This window comes from Magallana gigas, chromosome 9 (genome assembly GCF_963853765.1).
Source record: "Magallana gigas chromosome 9, xbMagGiga1.1, whole genome shotgun sequence".
NCBI lineage: Eukaryota > Metazoa > Mollusca > Bivalvia > Ostreida > Ostreidae > Magallana > Magallana gigas.
The window spans coordinates 24,995,588-25,020,646 of record NC_088861.1 but is presented as its reverse complement, the minus strand read 5'-3'; the positions used below and the strand labels follow the sequence as shown (position 1 = coordinate 25,020,646).

Below are 25,059 nucleotides of genomic sequence, written 5' to 3'. Positions count from 1 at the left end.
ATATATATATATATATATATATTTATATATATATATATATATATATATTTATATATATATATATATATATATATATATATATATATATATATATATATATATATATACATATATATATATATATATATAAACAAGAAAAACCTCAGTGGTCAGTGAAATATATATAAAATAAAATATGGGGAAGGCTTACATAGGCATTGCCTGCTGCCTAATCCATTTATGTAATATATTTACGTAATAAAATATGCTCAAACCAAACCAACTTTTAGACCAGGCTTTAATATTAAAAACTGATGAGCTCTTTTAGAATGTCTTAAATATACTATAGAACATTTAGATTCAAATTTGAATGCCTTGTTGCTAAAGAGGATTTACTTTTTTTCAATTAGTCCAAATGTCAATTGTTTATTTCTTAATTAAAAGTCAGAGATTGATTATTTGTTCTTATATAAAAAATTCTTTCTTGAATTTTGTACGATTAGAAATGTTGACGGTAAAATGATCCTTTTTTGAATATATAAGGTGCCGAGCTTGCAGGCGGTAAGAAAAAAGACGAGTCTGCTTCACACTTAAGTGCGAAAAGCGGACCCCAAGGGATGACCCCGAGCAAACCCATAGCAGACCCCGATCGGACCCAGAGCAGACTCAAAGCAGACGCAATTTTTTTAAAAATCAGACACCGACCGGTGTTAGGTTGTGTCTGGTTGGTACTGTAATTTGGTACAAGAGGAACATATATACAGAATAAATATAAATACAAATCGTCAGAATTATACATACAATATCATACAAATTTTATGAAGGCTTTTTATGAAGGCCTATGAAGTATCGAGATACTTCTTAAAGCCTAAATTTGGTTTAAAATTTTATAAACGCTAGAACAATTTATATCATTTGACCATATTTCTTTAAATCTATGATTTGTATTGTACAGAAATGTGATGTAAACAAATCTTGCAGAGATTGTAAAATTTCTTTTTTTGACAGATTTGGAAGAATTTTGAATCACTTATTTTTAAAAATTTCTATCGGACTTTTGTTACTAATGAAACCATCACTTTCGTCAAAATAGATTTCAGATCACTGCAATTAATAAATACCATGGGAGATACCTTTGTACAAGATACTCTTACACGAGCAGGTTTGCTCATAAATAAGGAAAAGTCTCTCTTTCAGCCTGTTCAATGCTTAAAGTGGCTAGGCCTGGTCTGGGACTCCAGGTTATATTCGCATAGTATACCACATAGACGGATTGCTGACACTAATGATTCAATCAAATTTCTTATTGACAGATTTCCAAAATTTACAGCTTGGGATCTTGCCAAGGCGGCAGGAAAAATTATCTCCATGTCACCAGTTGTTGGTAATGTTACAAGTCTAATTACCAGACATATTTATATAGCCATAGAAAGCAGAATTCACTGGGATCGCTTTACTGGTCAGTAAAATCAGAATTGCAGTTTTGGTTGCAAAACTTGAGAAATTTGAATCAAAAACGCTTGATTCAAGATTCTTATCAGTTGCTTTTGTGTTTTCAGATGCCAGTGACAATACAGCCGGTACATATACGGTAGAAGACACTGAAAAGATTTTTCACAAAACATGGTCTAAACATGAATCTGTTATGAGCTCCACGTGGAGAGAACTTAAAGCCATTCAATTAGCTTTAGAATCTTTTGCAGGTGCATTTATTGGAAAAAAAAGGTTACTTTGGCATACAGATAATCAAAAATCTGTAAAGATTGTACAAAGAGGCAGTACTAAAACTCATTTAAAGAAATTGGCATTAGATATTTTTTAGAATTGTATTGAAAATTCTATTTCATACAGTATTTCATGGATTCCTAGAGACGGAAATACAAAAGCAGACTACTTATCTAATTTGATTGATTATGAAGACTGGTAAACAACTGAAGTGTTCTTTAGTTTTGTCGATAGTATGTGGGGTCCTCATACTATCGATAAGTCTGCCAGTGATTATAATACTAAATGATAAAGGTTTAATTCTCTATTGTCTGAAGCAGTTGATGCGTTTACACAGAACTGGCGTTTAGACAATAATTGGCTAATACCGCCCATAAGTTTAGTGAGTCAAACTATTAATCACATTATTGTATGTAAAGGTGAGGGCACACTTATTGTTCCGAAATGGCTATCTAGTAATTTCTGGATTTTATTGTTTGATAAGAGCATGAGATATAACCCATGTGCTGTCCATGTATTAGAATTCGAACCAAACCAAAGTGTTTTTAAGTACGGGAAAAATTCGCATTGTCTTTTTGGTTCTGATTGTTTTAATTCGAGAGTGTTAGCAGTAAGACTGCGGAGATAAAAAAAAAAATAGGACAAGGCCAATTAAGGCAAGGTCCGAGTTCATGTTTTGAAAAAGACTGACGTGACGGACCAAATACCTGTTCGACCAGTTTACCTAGTTTAACATTCTCAAATAATGAATATACTAAAAACCTACAATAAGTGTGTGCAGGCAAACTATGGTTCTAGCGGGAAGGTTAGTATGTGGTTAAAAATAAAAAAACATCTACAGGACCTTTTCTAACTTTTAAAACAAATGAGGAACGTTACTGTCCATTACGTTGTGGCCTTTGTCTCTAGATCAAGGATTGAATAGATCGGACATATGAATAGTGAAATGATGCATGTTTTGCTTCGATAGATGGAAACCACAAGAGAATGTACTGAAACTGATATATCAGCATAAAATTGAGAGCAAATGAAAGGGCTAACCTTCATGTGATTCCAATATTTTATAAAAGTATAGGTCATGTTAATAAATACATAAGATAGTCAGACGACATGCGTTGGGAAGAAATATTTAAGCTTTGTACTTATGTCATCAGCTATATCATATTAAGACCATGTTCATGACATTATGAAAAGCCCTTGGCAAAACTGGTTGCACATTTATAATCTAATATACTACTCCATTGATAACAAAAATGGTAATTATTTACAAAATGAAAAACAAAAATGATAAAAAATGTAATATTTGAGCTTGCTGACCGATTTTCATTTAGTCCTAAACTGTGAAATTTTACCAGAACGCCAAGTATCTAGATAAAACGTCTCTAGCGTACAACGACTATCCTTTCACGCTATACAAAATATATTATCTTCAGAAATGATTATCATAATGCATTAAAATTTTCATGTATTAATTAAAATAGGTAGATATTTGAGAGGACATTTTTTGTCACTAAACATCAATTTTTGCAAGATTTTTATCGCATTGGTGACATTTCTTTTGGATCAACCCTCGTATTTACAACTGTACAAATGTTGATGTTGTAATTATCCTTAAGTTTATCAATGTAACAGTAGGCCAAAAAAGAGTGTTTGACAAGAAATAACACTGATTAACATATGGTATGATTAACATATGATATAAAATGAATTTTCTCCTCACCTAAAAACATTTAAAGATCCAGGTGGGATACAAGAATGTAAGATGTACTAGTAATTTGGTCTTTAAAAAATAATATAAACAGTATACATTAATATTTTTGTTTAGTAAAACGTATCAAAACATATTTTGCAATGCGTTTTCCTTGAAAACTTGATGTGTTCAGATTTGATTTCGAATATATAATTTTATTAATCGTGAACTTTATTTTTAAGGTGTTTACTTTTAAGTCGTTGGTAGCATATTATCTTTATAAATAAACACCTCTTAAGGATAATACTTTTAAAATGTTGTCCAATACTGAACTTACAGCGCGATTATTCATCCTCCTACCTTTTATTGATTTGAAATACGCATAATACCATTCGTATGCGGTGTTAAAGCCCAGAGATTGTCGAGTGTATTCCATTTGTATGCAATATTTACCGACTCAACAAACTACCAATATGGCTGACATGAATATGTCAGGGTTCTGCAAAATGGATTTAGCGTGTGGTGTTCATGAAGGTTGTGATTTGCTACCTTTATACTGCGCGGACTGTGATTGTCCTTTATGTAGCGACTGTGTAACTCATGAACACGTTGGACATAAATTTAGAAAAGTGTCAGAAGTCGCCGAAACCCAATTACGACAACTAGAAGAATCTCTTAGCAGTGAAAACTTGGTTTTACGTCTTGATAAAATGCTAACTGATGCGGAAAGACGACGAAAAAAACTCTCAGAACATAGAGAGAGGCTTCTACAAAATGTCGTGGACAGAGAGGAGGAAGTAGTCGAGAAAGTGAAACTTTGGAGACTGAAAATAACAGAGAAGATTCTTAATCTTGCAGAGAAACAACAGACGTCGCTTGGTAAGGATGAAGCATTATTATCTGCCCTACTCCAATATAAAAGTAAAGGTCTAGACATGGGAATGGAACGTGAGGGTATCCAAATCTTCTTACTGAGCCATGGATTCAGAAACCTTATAAGTGACAAAAGTGCGAGGCGATATTGCGTTCAGAGTTTGGAGAATCTTGATTTCAGAATAGAAAATTTCGCTGAAAATCTATTTGATCTTTTTGGAAAATTGATCGATGAAACAGAAGACATGTCTTCTGATACATATCACGAAGAAGAAGGAGAAAAGGAAGGAGAGGAAGATGATGATGACGATGATGATGATGATGCATTTTACGACTCATTAGATTTAAAGATGTCAATGAAATTCAAATTTTGTTCAGATTCCGTTGAAAATATTGTTCCATTAGGAGATTCTAAAACGCTTATGTTGATTCAAGGAAAGGTTTATGACTGTGATGTGAAAACGAGAGATTTAAATAATCAAGTGATTTTATCGAACGTGCTTCAAATCTCCCTGATTCCATCCTGCGGTGATGTTTTGTCAATAATGAAAGACCAGAAACAAATCAAACGTATCACGAAAGGAAAACTAGTGACCACATATGCTAAGTCAAATGATGCAAACGAGGTTATTGTCGGTGTAGGCCCGGCTGGAGAACAGGCATATGCATGTATTGCGCATGATATCAACAAAAACAAATGGGGATTTGAAAAATTAACTCTCCTGGACGAATTTGGAAGGATTTTGAAGTCATTTAATTTGGAACAAGACCCTTTTTCAACTTGCCGTCTGATTTTTTGTAGTGATGAAAAAAGCAATTTTTTCAGGACATGTCGAAGAACGGTAATACTTGCCAATATTAAAGAAGACAAAATTAAAACTGTGAAAACTTATCGTGGGTCTGTTGGAACAAGTCCCTTGTCTTCGTTTATTCCTAATGACATTGCAATTGATCACAATGGTCGTCTTCTTGTTGCTGTATCAAACGACAACGCCGTTCATCTTCTGGACAAGAACCTGACCTTCCTGAAACTTCTGATGACGGAAGAAGATGGCCTTGAGCGACCAACATCAGTGGCACTGGATACTGAAGGATACCTCTATGTCGGGTGTAAGGATGGACAGATACATGTTGTTAACTACCAATACTTTCTTAACACAAATAGACTAACAAGATTAAATATCGAACAATTTGGCTAATATTGGTACAACTAACATTGTTGTCTTTGAAATATATTTAAAAGTAGAAAAAAAATGAAATACTTTTGCTTGTTTTGCTAACTTAAAAGTTTAACAATAATGTTCTATTAACTTCAATTTTTTGGCAAGTATTTGTGCAAATGAAATAAGGTGTTGGGTTAAGATACTGATCATTGAAATTCCTCCACAGTATCGACAATAAACGCGATTATTCATTTTTGATTGGTCATAATTTATGTTAATGTGTACATGTTAAGTAAAATCTTAATGATAAAAGTTTTGCATCTGATTGTTCTGTAAGAGGGTTAAGTATATTTAACATCGGTCTCGAGATTTACATTTTTTATAAAAGTTTAAACTTGGAAATGAAAAAGTATTTTTATGTTTTTATCCTAATTGAATAACTGTAGTAATATCAGTATTTGGTTGTAAGTAATTTTTATTATTAATTTTTTACATTTGTGAATCTGTCCATTGATTGGTCAATTTACTGTATAGGCAGTAGGCCATCTTTTGACGGCATTTTCACCGTAGATATTGACAAGGGAAGACGTGTTGTACCTTTTGTATGATAGATGTGAGTAATGATATTTTTATAACAAGTGAATGATTTATAACTATATTTTGTGGAATAATAAGTTCTATGTAAGTTACCGATCGAAAGTTGTTCATTTCTTGTCAGAAAATTTGTGTGATGTTGAGCCATCAATATGCGCTGTTTAAAGACATTTTTCGGTCATTTTTTTTAATACGTTGATCAAAAGATGTAAATTTATTTCATTGATTTAGGAAATTGTAAATCGTTGACTGATTTTCCTAAAAACTAATGTAATTATTTAATGTAGTTAATTGTCATTCATACAATTTTTTGTTTTTTAATGTCATTAATGTAATTAAATGTGCGTAGGAACACTTTAATTTAATGCTTAACTTTTGGATGTCGTCGGTCTTAAATATACCACGGCTGTGCATTCAATGCTTATATTTAAATTCATATGGATGTTAATTAGTATGACGAATATACATGTATGTATCGTCTTTTTGAAGCTTTTATACATGTATGCGCCCTTAGTCAGGGATATGAAAGATAGATGGAACAGCCATATCAACATGTTATTTATTTCGCTTCCGCGGCTTAAAATATTGTGTCAAAAACTTCAATGACGAGAAAAATCTTTTTGATTAACAAATAGATGTGATTATTTTTCTTAATTATATATCAAAAGAGTAATGCAAGCATGAAAGTTACAGTAATATATATATTCATAACGCGTGATGACTTTTATACTTGTGTTCATTTGCCATGGCTGTGTGCTTACAGGAAATTTCCAATGCAGATTTTTCCAATGCAATCCAGTGATAGGGGAATTATACATTGAACGTAAATGTAAAACAATAACTGCAACAACATTAAAAATGTATGCGTCTTAATCTGATGCTAAGTTATTGTACTGAATTTAATGGATTTTATATGTAATGAAAGTAGTAATCTAAATCGGCTGAATTGAAATTGACTTAGTTTTACGACATGTGTGTTTTAACCAGCCCCTCGCCTGCGTTCAGGTCAAAGGACATTGTAATAAAACACCTTGGAAAACGTCCAGTCGTCGTATCCTACAACAACGCCATTTTTCTGTTGGACAAAAATTTGACCTTCCAGAAGGTGTTGATGACAGAAAAGGATAGTATCCACAGACCAACATCAGTGGCACTAGACAGTGAGGGATACCTGTTTGTGGGGTGTGAGGATGGATAGAAACATGTCGTTAATTATCAATGTTTTCTCAACACAAACGCCTATGAAGAGTAGCAATAAATTAACAAAAAGTCAGTTTTAAAAATAAAATTATAAACTCTAGTGTAGCTTTATATAAAAAAAAATACATATATTCTGAAAAAATTAAAATATACTTGCTTCGTCCTTAAAGTTATTTATCTCTACGAGGGTTGTTCGGAAATTATTGAGACATCAGGCAAGTAGAATAAGGGGGGGGGGGGGGCGGGGGGCGGGCCTGGGCCCCCCTCCCCCCACTTTTTCTCGCAGCAACAATTTTTTTCAAATTAACATATAAAAATTTGAATTGTTATGGACTTGCCCCCCCCCCCCACATTTTTGTTAGTATGTAAAAAATTGATATGAGAAAGGTAAAGAGAAATGAAATAACAACGCTCCCCCCCCCCCCCCCCCCCACCCAACGAAATAGGATTTTGAAGATTTTGGGAAACTTAAAATTTCCCCTTTTTTTTTAAATTAATTCTTCATTCTCATGTTTTGTTTACATTTCATGATGTCAATATTCGCATATTCCCTCCATTCTTTATTGGGAAAAAATCGGGTAATTTCAAACCGAAAGTTAAATTACTGTGAAATGTCTCCTACAGCAATTCTGTGTACATATTTAAGAACTGTTGACATCAGTTAGTATGTAAAAAGTACTTGATATTTAGTCACTTTGTCTGAATTCTAGCTAAACAATTTGTGAAAAAAGACGATAAACTGAAGTTCTTTATCCTTAACCATCGTATAGATTTTGTTAAAGTAATTGGGTGGCATTAAAAGGTCTTTTTCAGAATATTTCCATCAATTTGATGTATATTCGCTGCGCCGCCTTGACGTCAAATTTCTATATACCGTCGTTTTCAAATTCCTATAGCTTGGTAAATATATCTGTACCATATCCGTATTTCAACTCAAACACTAGTGAAACTTGATCAAAAGTTTGTCACAATAAATAGCAAACTGAACATATATAATCTGATTTCTTTTAGTATAAGCTGTAAGTTTGCGGACACTTAGATAGACGATGTTTTAGTTTTCTTATTCTCTGAGTTTATGCTTGCGCCGGGTATCCCGACCACCGATTTGTTTATCTACCGTTGTAAACAAAATATTAAACATTTTTTAAATATTACTTTCTTTAATTATTTGTTAAGGTTTCTTCAATGTTCATGAAAATTTTCACCCTAATTCGTCACTTAGAAAGGGAAATATCCGTGTTGTCTCATTAAATTTCCGAACAACCCTCGTACTTATTAAATGTTTTTAATTCTTCTGACAACACAGATACCACGTGTAAAATCCAAAACAGGACACAAATAAGTTGTCATGTATGCTGCTTTTAACAAATAATAAGTTTTTATTATAGGAAAAATATATAACGTAAGGTGTACGTGATTTATAAGACAGCAACAACACATTGATAAAAAATAGTCATCGTCTGTTAAAATAACGGAAATTAAGTTTACGGACGTTTAAAAGATATCATCAATCGATGTACATACATGATTAAGAAATGCTATGGTCCAGTCGAATTATGTAATTTATACTCTTTGCCAAAGTCTTCGATTTGAAACACGCAGTTCCAAACCCAGTGTTTGTGGTATGCATGCTAACGTGCAGATAAGACTTTCAATATGGCAGTATTCAAGATGTCAGAAAACATGAACTTGGAACTTATGTGTGAGGTTCATGATTGTAGTGAGTTGTTACCCCTCTATTGCAAGGACTGTGATTGTCCTCTCTGTGGCGACTGTGTTACTCGTGATCATGTGGGACATAAAATCCGAAAGGCATCCGAGGTATTGGAAAGTCAAGAGCTACAGTTGAAGGAATCTCTCACCAGCGATAAATCAATTTTATTGCTGCAAAAGTTGTTAAATAATTCAAAAAGAAGTAAAAAACAAATCGCAGAAAACAGGGAGAACCTTTTACGAAATGTTGTGAATAGAGAGGAGGAAATAATCGAGAAAGTAAACATTTGGAGAGAGAAAATGACTGAAAAAATCATTTATCTCGCAGATATCCAGACAAAATGTCTCCAAAAAGGTATAGCTCTTACTTCTGCCCTACTTCAAAGTAAAGACAGCGGCCTGAACTTGAAAAAAGATTATAGTAGTGTCGAAATCATCTTTTTGAACCACGGATTACGAAACCTTTTGGACAAAGGAAACAGAAACTGGTATAACAATTGGTGTTTAGGAAATCTCAATTTCAAAATAGGTATTGTCGCTGAGAACATATTTGATCTAGTATTTGGGAAATTAGTCGACGAAACAGAAGAGTTGTCTTCTGATATCAATCAGAATGAAGAAAAGGAAGAAGAAAAAGAAAAATTATATGGTTCATTGGGTTTAAAGATAATGAAATTCAAGTTTGCTTCAGGTCCCGTTAATAACATCATACCGGTAAGGAATCTTCTTCTGCGTAAAGAAAAAGTAGCTTTTTATGATTTTGATGTAACAAAAGGAACTTTAAATCATCGAATGAAAAATATTTTATCAAGCGTCCATCAAATCGTCCTGATTCCGTCATGTGGGGATGTATTGACATTGATGAATAGTCTTCAACGCATTGTTCGCATCACCAAAGGATGGCTGGTAACTACGTACATCAGTACAAAGAAACCAAACGAAAGGTATAGCTGTGTGGGATATGCAGGGAAGCAAGCATATGCATGTGTTGTACACGAAATCGAGGAAAACAATTACTGGACAACAAAACTATCTCTACTAGATCAATTTGGTCGAATTTTGATGTCTTTTTACTTGCAATGTATACTCTCGAAGTATATCAACATGTTTAAGATTAAAAGGCGAATTTTCGTTTCTGATGAAACAAACAAATTTATCACAATGGACGAAAAACAGTGGAACTTGTCGATTGCACAAGATATATGGTCGAAGTGGTCACAGCTTACAGAGGATGTGTTGGAACAAGCCCTGCCTATTCATTCAGTCCAAGGGACATAGCAGTAGACAAACGTGGCAATATTCTGGTGGCCGTTGTTAACGACAACGCCATCCACCTTTTGGACCAAACTTTGACTTTCCAGAAGCTTCTGATGACGGAGGAGGATGGTCTTTACAGACCGACATCTATGGCACTGGGCAGTGAGGGATACCTGTATGTGGGGTGTGAGAATGGACAGATTCATGTTATAAATTACCAGTACCTCCTGAATACAAATAGAAAGACACGATTGGGAATTGAACACTCGAAATAAATTCCAAAACAAATGTTTCATAAAGATTTTGGCGCGAAATTTTAAAAAGAGAATTCGTTAAAACTGAGTAGAACTGATTGTTTCGAAGCAAAAAAAAAATATTTGCGACTGCTTCCATTCCTATCCTTTTAGAGAAATATTGAACACTCAAATCTAGTTCCTAAAGAAATGTTTATCAAGATTTTTGAACGAAATTTTCAGAAGAGAATTAGTTAAAATTGAGTAAAACTGATTGTTTCAAAGCAAAAAATAAAAATGTGCGACTGCTTCCTTTCCTATCTATTTAGAGAAATATATATATATATTTTAAATCAAACCTGATGTAAATTAAACAGTTTGATGTAAATAATCAGCAAAATAAAGTTTGTAATATTTTCTTTATTAATCATATAAATGTAATGTGTCATTGTACAAACTATCACATTTTTAATATGATTTATGTGTAATCCTTGTTTAATTAAAATTTTATAGAATATATCCATTTATATATCATCAGTTATATATAAGGTTCTTATATGTCAACATAATCATTATACATTACATTTTATTGATGGACTGGGAAATATGAAGATTTATACCCCTTTGAAAAATCATATTCCCGATGGCATTGCCTAGGTGAAATTTGATTTTTCGGGGGGATACATTTTTTTCAGTTTATTGATTTCCAAAAGAAAGATGTAATTTTTACCAATAAAAGGGTTTTTTATGATTCATGCGGGATATGACAGTTGCAAAAATTGCATATTAGTACCTGCGTTATTTCTTCTACAATGTCACCACCTTAGTATCGCGCACTAATCAACAACAAAAGGCATTTTATTGTTTAATATACCCTAATCAGCACTTTAATTAATATCAAAAGTAGACATTGTAATTTGAGCAGATAATTACTGCACCAGTAAATGCTTATGGGGATGGAATTTGTCTATTAAGATATAAACGTTGGATCAGTATTATATAATACCACTGAATTCAATAACACATAAAGGGGTCTCGTTTCCAGTCCTACCTGGTGTTTACAGATAACTTCTTTAGGTCCTTGCCTTTACAAATTCAAAATATAGGAAATCATGTTACTTAAATTTTTTCGACAGGCAACTTAATCATTCCATAAAATCATCACATGACCTATTTGTAAAAATTACATATTAGACTTTCGTGCATGTCTCTTGCATTTGTAATAAATGGAAATCCAACATTATCCATTGTACATGTATTTATTTTGGATTAAAATGTATTGATCTACAAAATATACACATAAGTATCATTAATCAAACAAATGAATAGGCTATTTATATTTTAAAGTTACTTTAGCTTTCATTGCCATTAGGACATTACATGAAGTAATGAGATAAAGTCACATATATAGGTACATGATATATGGATAGTTGGTCTGAATTTCGAGAACCTCATACCATCTATTACAGATTATTGTTATAATAAGAGAGGTTTAGCAAACCAGCGAGAACGTGTAAGTGTAAAAAGGAAAGTATATGCAATCCGTCATCAGTTTTTAATATAAAGAATTTGTACATGTATGTACACTATAGCTATGAACAAACGCGAAAATTGCAAAACACACATATGGTCGAAATTGTAGATCATGTTTGCTTGTTGGCTATTTACATGAACAACTGAGTTTATTTTACCTAATATTTACATGTGATGGGACTACTGAAATTTAGAAACATAATTTGGCATTCGAATGTATTGTGTTGTTGAGGGTTTAATACACTTATCGTTTCGTGCAAAACTTACAATGACTCTAAATCATGTTAAAAAAATATATATACACATATATGATTACATAATGACGTACGTAAACACAATGCAATTAATTATAAATAACACTCATTTTTTTGACTGTGACTACCAATATTTAGATAAAAACTTAAAAACAAACTTGCAAACTTAAATATTCCCTACCTAAGGATGCTTCCACACAAGTTACAGCTACTCTGGCCAATCAGTTTCTGAGACTCTATGTATATATTCCTATGTGAATATTCGACCCCCCCCCCCCTTGTGGCCCCACCCTAATCTTAGGTAATAATACGTTTAAAATAACTGCTAAAGAAGACGTTAATATGTGTTTTTCTAACTTGAAGCCTACACCTTCACGTACGAGTACTCGTTGATCTGCTAAACCTATTATCACACTATCAGATAAATGTGTGATCAGTCTGGTAGTATGTTGTTGTTTATCCCAAAACACGGAAAACAACAGGACAACAGATATCAAACAACAGGACAATAGATAGCAGTGGACTGAGTGGAGGCTAGTGGAGTCTACTTGGTGATTCCGATTACTCCACAAGCCAGCGTTTCCGGTCGTCTTACTAAGTTCATGACCCCCTTTTCAATATCAATCATATATCAAGTGGTGTAAATACATAGCAGTGGACATAAACACATACTTAATATATTTAGAATAAAATGTTCAGGATATACCAGATCTTATTTTTAATTTAATTTCCATTCTTTTTTTAATGATTCAAAATGCAGACATATATAGTGTGTAAACACGTTCTGTGTTTTTGCTACATGTAAACTATATTGTACTACTAATGACGGACTGAGTAGTACTTACAATCGTAGTTTTACCATTGATGGATAAATACCATAATTCTACTAACAATTAACCAAGAAGTACCAATGATGGATTATTAGTATTTAAAACCAACGTTCTACCAAGTATTGACAGAGTAGTACTTACAATCATAATTCTACCATTGTCGGACTGGATAGTGCTTACAATCATGATTTTACTGATGGTGCAATATGTAGTAGTTAAACCCAGATTTATCAATTATGGACCAGCATTCTACAAATATTGGATAGAATAGTACTTACAATCATAGTACTACTAACAATGTACTGATTAATTGTAACTACCATGATAGTTCTACCAATGGTGGACTGAATAGTACTTAAAATTATAGGTACATTAATTAATATCGAAGTTCTTTGTTTACATTTATGAAGACAGGATACCATTTTAACTTTAATATGTTCCAAAGTTAATTGATTCACACACTTAATATATAATCAACAAGATATAGCTTGCTAAGACAAGGTTAGATTACATGCATGATATATATGAGTTGTTTGCTTTTCTACAAGAATGAAATCAAAGTTATGTTTTCAGGTGCATTTATGAAAACGATCTAAAAGACTTGTAAATGAATAGCAATGTAAAATAGTTTTATCAATATCTTTTTGAAATAAGAATTTTAAAAAGTCATTGAATTGTGATAAAGAAATGTAAAATAGGTCTGATATGAATAGAGTCCTTTATCTTGAGTAAACATAATCATTTTATGGATTTAGAGCATACAACTAAACACGCACTTTTGAAATCCACTGATAGTTGAATGCATTAGACATTCACTAAAAAGGCCTCCAATATCGCTGACTTCAAAATGTCGGGAAACACTAACTTATATTTAGTATGTGAAGTCCATGATTGTGAGTTATTACCTCTCTACTGTATAGACTGTGATTTTCCTCTATGTGGCGACTGTGTCACTCGTGATCACGTGGGACATAAAGTCCGAAAAGTGTCCGAAGTGATTGAAACTCAGCTACGACAACTCGAGGAAGGTCTAGACAACGAAAACTCAATTCTATTTCTTAAAAATCTGCTTTCTGATTCTCAAAGAAGACAAAAACAACTCGCAGAAAACAGGGAGAACCTTTTACGAAACGTTTTGAATAGAGAGGAGGAATTGATCGAAAAGGCAAAACTTTGGAGAGAGAAAATGACAGATAGAATCATTACTCTTGCAGAAGAGCAAAGGAAATCGCTCGATAAAGATGTGACTATTACTTCTGCACTACTTCTTCGCAAGAACAAAAGTCAAGACTTAGAACAAGAATGTGATAGTGTCAAACTTATCTTTCTGAATTGCAAATTAAGAAACCTTCTTAAAGGTGAAGACAAAATTCATTCTGTAACTCAGTGTTTGCAGAATCTTGAGTTCAGAATTGGAACAGCAAATGAGTATTTGTTTGATTCGTTTGGGCAATTAATTGACATTACTGAAGATTTTTCCTCTGATGTATATCGCTGTAAAGAAGAAGAAGACGACGACTACGAAGAAGAAGAAGAATTTTATGAAACATCGGATTTTAAAAAGTTATCGGAATTTCTTTCATATCCCATTGAAAACATTGTGCCATTGCAAAATTCTAAAATTCTTCTTTTGAGTAACGGAAAAGTGTTTAATATTGATGTGAAGAAAGATGGGTCGGATCATCAAAACATTTTATCGGACGTGCATCAAATCGCCCTTGTTCATCCATGTGGTGATGTATTATCATTGAGCAAAAGCCGAAAGAACATTAAACGCATCTCCCGTGGGAGATTGGTCACAAGATTTATCAGTACAGAGGAGGACAACGAAAGTTATGAATGTGTAGGACCAGCAGGGGGACAAGCGTATGCTTGTATTGTGCACTCAACATTAGCGAGAGGTTATTTGTGGTTTACAAAATTATCTGTACTAGATGAGTTTGGCAGAATTTTGATGTCCTTTACCTTGGGCTCATCTCTGGTTTCGAGGATGAAAATCAAGGGTTTTGTGTGTTTTGAAGAAAATAAATTTATAATAATTGACGATGGAAAAGCGGTCCAAGCTAGTATCAATGATGATTCTATAAAAAAGGACCACATTTACAGTGGGTCTGTAGGAACAAACCCTGCTTCGTCGTTTTATTCAAAAGATATTGCAATAGATCATCGAAATCATATTCTTTTGGTTGTCCCAAATGACAACGCCATTCATTTTCTGGACACTTCATTGAATTTTCAAAAGCTTTTAATGACGGAAGAGGATGGTCTTCAGAGACCGACATCAGTGGCACTGGACAGTGAGGGATACCTGTATGTAGGGTGTGCGGATGGACGGATACATGTCGTGAACTATCAGTATCTCCTCAACACAAATAGACTAACAAGATTAAATTTTGAGGAAAGTTAATTTTAAGAATTAGGCATCGACTTTCTTATATATTTATGTCAAAAATATAAGATTTTGACACAGTATGATAAAGATTGCTTCGTCCATATAAATGTGTGCAACTGTAAACTTTGAGAAGCATATTAACTTTTTATGTAGAAAACAGACTTTGACAATATTTTGATACCGTTCGCTTTGCCTTTTAATTGTGTGTGGCAGTGCATGTAGTTATCCATTTTGAGCTGCTATTTATAATTTCATTTTGTTTTCAATTAAAGAATTTTGTGATTATTCTGCAAATAAATCAATTAAAAATAAAATTCAAATTCAAAACTGAAATGAAAATTATTGAATGGGTTATAATTTATAATTTCTTCTTCTTATTTTTAGTTTATATTATATATTATATAAGATTCAACACTTGTGTAAAAAAAAAACCAAGAAGAAGCATATTTCTTGAAATATGAAATGTCTATAGTTAATGCCAAGTTCGACGTTTTATTTAGGACTCCGAAACAGGGTAACAGTGTTTCGTAAATGTTACGGACATGTCTAAGAATGTCTTACATAGTGAATGAAGTATTATTCAAATACACCATCAACAAGATTAAGGTAGTTCATTACATAAGGGCGTATAATTTTTTGACATAGCGTCAGATGGAGTTTTAATTTTTTGGTTTTTTTAATAACTATTGTTTGGATCGATTGAGTTTGTTAAATATCATCATAGCTCAGCAGTTAATACCAGTTTACATCCATGCAATAAATTGCGAAATAAAGTTGTCACAAATAAGTTTTTTTTAAGTATCCAGATAATGCAATAAATAAAGATAAAAGTAAACGTCATGCATGAAATCTCTAGAGTATTGTAAGAGCAACAAAAACCCTCTTGTGTTTTAAACTCTCTAAATTCAGTGAATCCCTTTGATGGGAGCGATGACGGCCCAAAATGACAAAAAAATTAGCATTATTGTGATATTACCAATGATACTTCAATAATTTGAAAAAATTTGAATCCATCTCTTGCTTTTTATGGATATGCTCTTTCTGTTGGATTTACAATACAATAGGAGTAGTTGATGTCATGCACAAACTGTACTTGTTTATAGCAAAGCTTTTAAAGACAGCAACAGCACATAATAGCCCTATCATCTACAGAAGATTTTACTTCTGATATCAATCAGTGTGAAGAAGAAGAAGAAGAATTCTATGATTCATTGGATTTAAAGATAATTATTACATCATACCATTAAAAAATTCTCAAATTCGTCTTTTGTTTAAAGATAAGATAGCATGTCATGAATTTAAAGTAAAGAAATGTATATACCCTAATTAAATCATCGACTGAACAGTGAGCATCCCCAAACGAAAGGTCTAAAATTCTGAAACAAAACTTTCATGAGATTTTCGCCCATAAGAATTAGATTTACTTAAAGTCATATAAAATTTATTGATATATTCTTTTTACAAATAAAAAAAATTTGCGACTGCTTCCTTTCCTCCGCATTTTCAGAAAGATATCGTTTTCTAAATTTAAACCTGATTGTAACCTTAAACAGTTTAATGTAAGCAATTGGTTAAATAAAGTAGATCAAATTTTCTTTATTATGTCCCCGTTCGAAAAAGAGAGGGCTTTGCTTCTGTCCTTCTGTCTGTAGGTCGGTCCACCAACAGTTCTATTCATTTTCTCCGCGGAGGTTGCACACACTGACAATTTGGTATGCAGATTTATCATACGAATATCATGTTGATGGTTCGATGAGCAATTTTGGACAGAGTTATGCCCCTTGGACTCAAAAAAATTCCAATTCTTATCATTTTCCGTTCATTATCTCTGCAAAGGTTGAACAAGTTGTTTACTGATATATCATGTAAAACGTGTTTTTCCAAAGATGTGATTTTACAGTAGAAGATTTGTGCAACCTATAATTATAAATCCTTTTAGCTTAGACACGTCATACTTAATAGGTTGATGCATCTCGGATAATAAAAGTTGATAACCCTCAATTCTAAAATTTAGGTTCAAAAGGTCAATTTCATTCCCATGTGCAATGTACACTATCTATAATACAGCCTTGTGCATCTTATAATGTATGTCCAAAGGAGACGGGCATCTCTTAATTTGTTATTAATTTGTTATCCACATACATGCAACACTTAATAAAGTGGATAGTGAAATAAGATTTTACATCTGCTATGGCCTTTACACCAACAGCCTCTTTGAAAAAGATAAATGCCATTGGTAAATTTAAAGTATGACAATAAGTTCATCTTAACAACTTTCTTGACAGCCAATATTGCCCTTCTATTCATTTGTACCAATTTGTAGAAATTACATACAGGAGTTATGCCTCTTGCATTTGTAATAAATGAAAAAAGTTGGAAGCCAACTTTTTTCATAGTACATATATTTATTACCATATCACATGTATAGGTCTATAAGACATAAACAAAAGTGTCATTGATTTGGTAAATGTATTGTAGAGCGTATTTAGTTTTAAAGAAGCTGTCATTGCCATTAGGGCTTTAGATACTGAGATCGAGTCACAAAGGTACATGATATATGGATAGGTGGTCTGATTTTCCTGAACCATCTTTTACAAATTATTATTATTATCACATAATCAGATAAATGTAGCAAGTTATCAGACTTGTAGCTTTTTTGCTGTATATCCACAAAAGTGAGAAAACAAGAGGACAATAGATAACAATGGACCGAGTGGAGCCTAGCGGTGTCTACTTGGTGATACCGATCACTCCACAAGCCAATCGCCCGCCAGCATTTCCGGTCGTCTTACTGAGTTCATGACCTCCTTTTCCAAGATCATCAACATCTGCATGAATCTAAGAATAAAAATATTCATTTATTGGTGCAATTGACAAAACCAGATTCTGAAGCAAATTAAATACCATGTTCTGAATCAACAACAGAAGCCCTTCTCAACTTTCAATATATCATTCTTTCTTGATTAGTGCGAAAATACACAAACTTTTCATGCACCCTCTTGAGATCAAATTGATTTAATTGTACATTGTGATTTGTTACACATATTTAATTTTTGAATGTGTAAATGTGTAGTTGTCCAATAATGAACAGTAATACTTCAACCATAGTTCTTTCAAGATACAAAAACCGACATACTGTAAAAGTATTATAGTTGGCATGTACGATATTTGGCGAAAATTAGTTATTAAACAAAAGTTGGCGTGGATATGAATTAGCGCATTCCTGAATGTGACTATTTTTATACATATGTGCAGTACATTTAACAATGTACTTGATTTAGCGGAAGCCGCATTCTGCCAAAAGCGCTAAATAAAATACACAGCCAAATGTATTACGTTTACAGTAACATCTGCACGTTCTTAGTAACTGTCTAAAAAACAACATAGTAGTATATGTACTTCAACAAAAGTTCTATCAATCATGGACTGATTACAACCAGCAACCAATGCATTGTCGGAAACCCATGGCCAGTCTCCCATACACTTTCTGAGCGTATGCGAGACTGGCTGTGGATTTCCAATGATGTAACCAAAAGTTCTGATTGGACTGATTAGAACCAGCAACCAATCCTGTTCTACTTATGATGGACTAAGTATTACTTACAACCACGGTTCTTCCAATGATGGACTGAGGGCCGGCCAAGTCGATCATTTTGTCTGTGATACTGATTTTGGCGACACCGTCTTCGCCAGCGGTGACATTACCAAGGTCCCCCACGTGCCTCTCTGCATCCTCTGGGGCACCGTGCTCTTTGTTGAAGGGGTTAAAGTGGGCTCCAGCACTGGTACAGCCTACATAGAGATCACAAAAGGTCAAATGCCTACCAGGATTTCACTATGTACAAGCTTAGTTAACTTTTTTTTTAACAGTTGTGTGAATCACATCAGACAATCAAACTCGGTCAACTTTTCGCAAAACAACCAAACACAAATAAATAACCAACATAATGCGCTCTAAACAGACAAGAATATTCATTTTAGAAAACTATATAGAACAGAAACTATAAGGGGTTTTAAAATCAAGTATTCTAAAACATTCTTCAATAAAATGATTTACTAAGAAATCAAAGATAAGAAAAAAAGACAACTTCATCTTAAAATTGAAAATCAAGTTTCCCATCAATGCTTTGGTCAGCTTGATATCAAAACATTTTGTAACTCCACTGTTACCATTAGTATTGTCGCCGAACTGATGGACGTGGAATCCATGCTGCCCTGGTGTTAATCCCTTAATCTCCCCTGACAATGTCACAGGTGTTCCAGGAGCCTACAACAAACAGATTATTTTTCAGTCAAAATTTTTGTTTCATAGTTCATTTCTACTCTCATTTTACATGTATTTAATTAATTTCTGTCAAAATATATATAAATGCAATTCATACACATTTGTTTACTACCGTAAAGTTTTTCTATAAGCCTACAGTTAGCAAGATTGGTCCCACCTCCCAAAAGTTCTAGATCCACTTAGGGATCAAGCTAAACAGTACTGGCCTCAACACCAATTCTCAACAAGTGCCTACTGTCACAACTGCTTCTTTTTTAGTGTCTTAATAAGATTGTGACAGTTCTGTCCCAAGATATTTCATAAGCACTTACTCTTATATTATTAGATATTCATAAATACCTCAGGGGTCCAAATGATTCATTCTCTAGAATAACCAAATATCCCAATATTTGTCTTTTAAAATGCCTACCTGTACTACCTTGTCAAGTTTAAGAATGTGGCTGTAAATATGAAAGTCTACATGAATTTTGCAAAAACCTTATATGTAACCTGAATAATGTTAAAAAATTGTGCGAGATGTCGAGAGTGCTTCTGAATCAAAGGAGAAACAATGTCAGATATTTTTGTTATAAATCTCTGCAAGAAATCTGTTTGTGCTTTTTAACATCTTTAGATAAAAGATATGACATGTGTTAATGAAGAAATGTTGGATTTCTACCTTTGTATTTATTCAATAATTGTACTCCTTTTACAAGTTGGAGTATTTTTTTAAATCAAAAATAACTTGCCAGTGCAGAGTTGGCCAAAGATACACAAGAAAATTGTTTGCAAAATGAATTTGTTGCATTACATGTAACTTGCATTATACAATGTCTTCATGTTAAGGCCTATAAAAAAAAATGTGTGTTTAGGGTAACATTGATGAAAAAATTAGGTTAGGTAGGTAGGAATTTTTTTATTTAATATTTTTTCTTCATGAATCCTAAGAATGTTTGTTTGTGTCATATTTAAAAACGGATTCTATAATAGAAATAATAAAAAATTCACAATCGGATAAAAACAGCCATCTAAAATGGTAGGATCGGGGCAATTTTGTAGGTTAGGTCGGGTTACCCTAAACACACAACTTTTTTTTTTTTAGGCCTAATGTGATTTACCTCTTAAAAATTAAAGAATAAACTTATTACAACCCCATTTCGGTCATTAGATTTAGCAAACTTTTATCTTAATGAAAATTCGCCTATAAACATCGTGTAATTTCAAAATAATGACGAATTTTAGAAAATCCATCTCCCTTTGGTTTTCATCGAGAACTGAGAAATTTCGTGTGCAAACTTCTCGAGCAAATTCGAGACGTCCTAATTTAATTTCGTTACCGAATGTTTAAGATATGTTTTTACGGCAGAATCACCTCTTGACTAAATTGGACGGTTCCTGTGACATTGCTGTCACCCTTCAATACACAGACGGCCTTCAGAGCAGATGACATGATTTAAATTTCCTTAAAATACACGTTTCACCGGCGCGAAATTTACTCGTTTTCTTTTTTCTTGGCGACGGTGAAAATGTGATAGAGTCGTGTGCAAAGCTTCAATATTGAGATCAACGAACCCGATGTAGTTAAAGTTCCTACATTTACTGTGGATTTTTTCATAAATATAAACATTTGCCAGTTTACAGACACGTAGCACCGGGAGAGGGGCAGGGGGAGGCCTGACCCTTTTTCGCAGCAGACATTTTACTTAAATATGCATATAAAGATAAAAGAATTGAAATATCATGGAGTTGACACCCCCATCCCCGCCACTTTTGCGTGGAGCATATAATGAATTGAGTTTTAATTCAATAGATTTAATGATAAAAAACAAAATTTAAATTATTTTCTTGCAACAAAATCTAATTTTAATAATAACAATAGCATATAAATATAAACTAAGCACACAAAACAAAAAAAACTCAATATAAAATGTGCTGCAATCTTGTCACGAAAGACAACGCGGTTGTTCCTTTGTAAAAGAACAATGACGTAACTTGAACGAATACAATAAGGTGACGTCACAGATTCACGATCAAATATGGCTGTTGCTCCGTCTTTTGTAACGAAACGAATAAGTGAGAGACTTTCACCTTCAAAGGCATTACAGGATGCGAAAGAAAAGTTAGGTCCAGTCTATTTTGATGCCAAGTTAGTGGAATGTCCCCAGAATGCAGTGGAATTGGCAAAACTCTTAAACAATTTGGACGAGCTCGATAAACAGCGTTTGAAGATCATAGAAGAGGGTAGGAAAAATCAAAGAATCCTTCTTCATACACTAAGCTCTAGATACACCTTCTCAAAATCTTCTCCATCCCTGTCGGCCAATCAGAGCATTCGAGATGTCAAGCTTCCGCCGCCTGGATTCCGTTACCATGCTAACGGAGACCCCAAACTTTCGTTATTACAGAGTCCGGCGGGGTCCTTGCACATACGGGGTACGGATACAAGTTCACAGAATCTTCCAGAGCAAGAGGACGTCCTGTTGAAGCAGACGTTCATAGCATCGGACAGTAACCTACACAAGATGCATGTCGCAGAAAAATCTCCCAATTCGTCGGACAATGCTATCGGATTTGAGGAAGAAATTCACGAGATCGAAAACATCATTCGAGAACTTGAAGAGGATATGAAGAAAAGTAAAATTAACGTTAACAGCGTCGGTTCGGCTAGAGAAAAGGCGATGTCTTTTCTCAGGGCCCATTCTCAAGGAGAAGATGCCTTAGCTAAAACTATATCCGAACCGTTAACCTATTCACAGCCAAACGACAGGTTCCCATTTCAGCCAGGGGCCTCTACATTTACCTCCAAAAAGAGTTCTCCGACTATAAAAGAGAGGCCTAAATCTACGTCTCATTCCAGTTGTGTGGCGTGCCAATATAAACTAAAGCATTCTAGCGAAGATTTTAAGCGATTAAGTGACACTATGGATAAAATCAAAATCAAAAGATGGAACATTGCTCCACAAGGCACCTTAGTGAAATCTCCGTCCTCTAAGCTATCTGTGGCCCCTTCTATTCTTCATTCTAGCAACTCTAGCAAATCCAAGTCTTCGTTTTCAAGCAACCGGGTAACGTTCAACTTGGACGCAGACACGAAACCCAAGTTTCAAGATCGGCCTCGGCCTAAGTCCTCGGTAGATACAAAATTCTTACACAATCGAGCGTCTGGCACTAGGTCTACTCAGAGTTCCATGTCGTCACGAGGGAGATCGGTATCTTCGTTGTTAGATGACCGTTCCGTGATCGAAGCATGGAAGGAAATAACGGTGAGTGCAATTCTATGTATATGTATGCACATAATTTGTATATTAGATACCTTATAAATATTAGGGACATAGTAACAAATGCGGGATGGAGAAGGCTATGACCTTTTTTGATATTGATAAACACTGAAAAAAAAAATTTGAAACTATTTGCCCCATGCAACCCAAATTTTTGCGGATGTATGAAAATCGACAGAGAACGTTAAGAAGGCTATATAGCTTTCAAGCAGAAAGTCGATCAATTTATAAAATTATTATTATCGGTATTTTTTTTGTTGTTGATAAACCTTATCATTTTAATTCTTTTTTAAAGAAAAAATCTATAATAGCACTAAAGGGGGATTTCAATTGCCTTAGTAAAGAGGTGTCTCTTTTGTGTACATATATGTGACATTGATTACGAGTTGCGTTAATTCTTTACGTACATGTATACAAGAAGGATGGGGGGGGGGGGGGGGTAACAATAGTTGAGTGTAAATCTGGTTTTGTTAGCGTGCGAAAAATGTTTGCGAGTTGACATCTTAGTCGCGAATTATTATCTTCGCCAATCTAACGTAATCGCGTAATATAATCCGCTATTAGACAAAAAAGAGACTTGTTTGATAGTTGATGTACATTAATTTTTGAGAGCCACTTCCGTATTTCACTATAATAGTATGATATTTAAAGTTGGTATAATTGTCTTTTTACAGGAAGAAGAAACACAACAGTGTAATGTTAGAGTCCAAAAGTTCCTGGAATCTCTACAGAAAACTCCATTGTGAACAGAATTAAGTCAAAATTGAAATAGATGAGGATTACAGTTGTGTATATAGCTCTTTTAATGTTGATGATTGTTGAGAGAGAGAGAGAGAGAGAGAGAGAGAGAGAGAGAGAGAGAGAGAGAGAGAGAGAGAGAGAGAGAATAGTGTGTGCCTGTTTAATCGTGCAAATTTTATTTTAAATAAAAATGATGTTGTTATTGAAAGTTATGAAAGTTTGATTCTAAATGTCCAATATACTATAATCAAAAAATGAATGATTGTTTATATTTGACTTCCTTTTAGTGTATACATGCATTTAATTTCAAATCGTGTGCTTTTATCTAACATAATTATGTATTTAGTAAAGTTGCAACTATATGTAGAAGTACAACAATTGGTATCCCAGCAGATACGATATTAAAATAAAATATTCCTAAATGATTTAAAGATCATCTGGGATTTGCAAAAAAAAAAAAAGAGAAAGAAAAGAAAAAAAGAAAAAGAAAAAAAATCATAATAATCTTTTTGGGAGGTTTACTGTTGATAACACAAATCAACTTTTACGTATGCTTCCAATTGCCAAAGATGTAGACAAAGTGGTCACTGTTGCATTCTTTCGGGGAATCCACATTTCTTTTTGATTATACATTGTAACGACATTTTAACTGTTACGGGAAAAATCCGAAAACGCTCGCAAATTTTTGTAGGAAAGTTACGAAAATATCTAGCTGCAACAATGTAGCCCTCTCTGATTTTTTTTATATCTGATGTTTACTGGAGAGGGCCCTCCCCCCCCCCCCCCCCCCAAAAAAAAACAAAAACAAAATTTAAAAAAAACGGGAGAGGGCTACTTTATTGCAGCTAGAAAATATCCGACAAAATTGTGAAGCTAGCAGACCTATAATTAAATAAAAGGCGATGTGATATTCAAAATCAATTAAGATTTCCCTCCAAGATCTGTATATTTTCGTAACTTTAATTAATTCAGTAAGTTTTATAAAGCTGCATGTCACCGCTTCGAGAAGATTACTTGAGTAATTAATTAATAGATCTTGACATTTTGCTCCTCTGTCAGTATATGGCGAGAATTTGGAACTCATGACGAATTTAGTCATGGGATGTTTATGAGTCTTTTTATAAACTCAATCTGAATTTCAAATTTATGAAAATTTCTTTCAAGGGCAATAAACACCGAAAAGTTTACGAAATCCCTCAACCCCGCACAGAATTTATAATTAGACCTGTCATAATATGAGCCATGCATGCATTGTTTTTAAAAGAGGAGAATTGATATAAAGTGAACGCTTTTAATTCAAAAATTTATGAAAGTTCGCGATGCACGCAATTTGTTAATTG

At 33.5% G+C, this 25,059-nt stretch overlaps 2 protein-coding genes across 3 annotated transcripts in view; one reads left to right on the top strand and one right to left on the bottom strand.

The window, feature by feature from the left end:
• Nucleotides 1–21,251, bottom strand: part of LOC105327946 (superoxide dismutase [Cu-Zn]) — a 37,693-nt gene extending 16,442 nt beyond the window's left edge. Inside the window, exons 1-4 of one of the 2 annotated variants that reach the window (XM_066070800.1) lie at nt 21,073–21,247; nt 19,607–19,703; nt 19,041–19,228; nt 17,822–18,274 (exon numbers count right to left, since the gene is read on the bottom strand). In XM_066070800.1, coding sequence (XP_065926872.1) covers nt 18,167–18,274; nt 19,041–19,228; nt 19,607–19,703; nt 21,073–21,150 — 471 coding nt within the window. In that variant the 5' untranslated portion in view covers nt 21,151–21,247 and the 3' untranslated portion in view covers nt 17,822–18,166. Of the gene's footprint in view, nt 1–17,821; nt 18,275–19,040; nt 19,229–19,606; nt 19,704–21,072 lie in introns of those variants that run through there. The other variant, XM_034479061.2, reaches the window with a different exon arrangement.
• Nucleotides 21,252–21,641: 390 nt separating this feature from the next.
• LOC105327945 (uncharacterized) lies at nt 21,642–24,032 on the top strand. Its single transcript, XM_034479060.2, has 2 exons — nt 21,642–22,963; nt 23,653–24,032. Exons 1-2 carry the CDS (start codon nt 21,737–21,739, stop codon nt 23,722–23,724), a joined length of 1,299 nt encoding a protein of 432 aa, XP_034334951.2. The 5' UTR covers nt 21,642–21,736; the 3' UTR covers nt 23,725–24,032.
• The last annotated feature ends 1,027 nt before the right edge of the window (nt 24,033–25,059 follow it).

What these genes read in the sequence shown, in the direction of transcription:
- LOC105327945 (XM_034479060.2), top strand. Translation starts at nt 21,737, where the DNA reads ATGGCTGTTGCTCCGTCTTTTGTAACGAAACGAATAAGTGAGAGACTT. An exon ending in AAGCATGGAAGGAAATAACG is followed by an intron (nt 22,964 to 23,652) that starts GTGAGTGCAATT and finishes GTCTTTTTACAG; the next exon opens with GAAGAAGAAACACAACAGTG.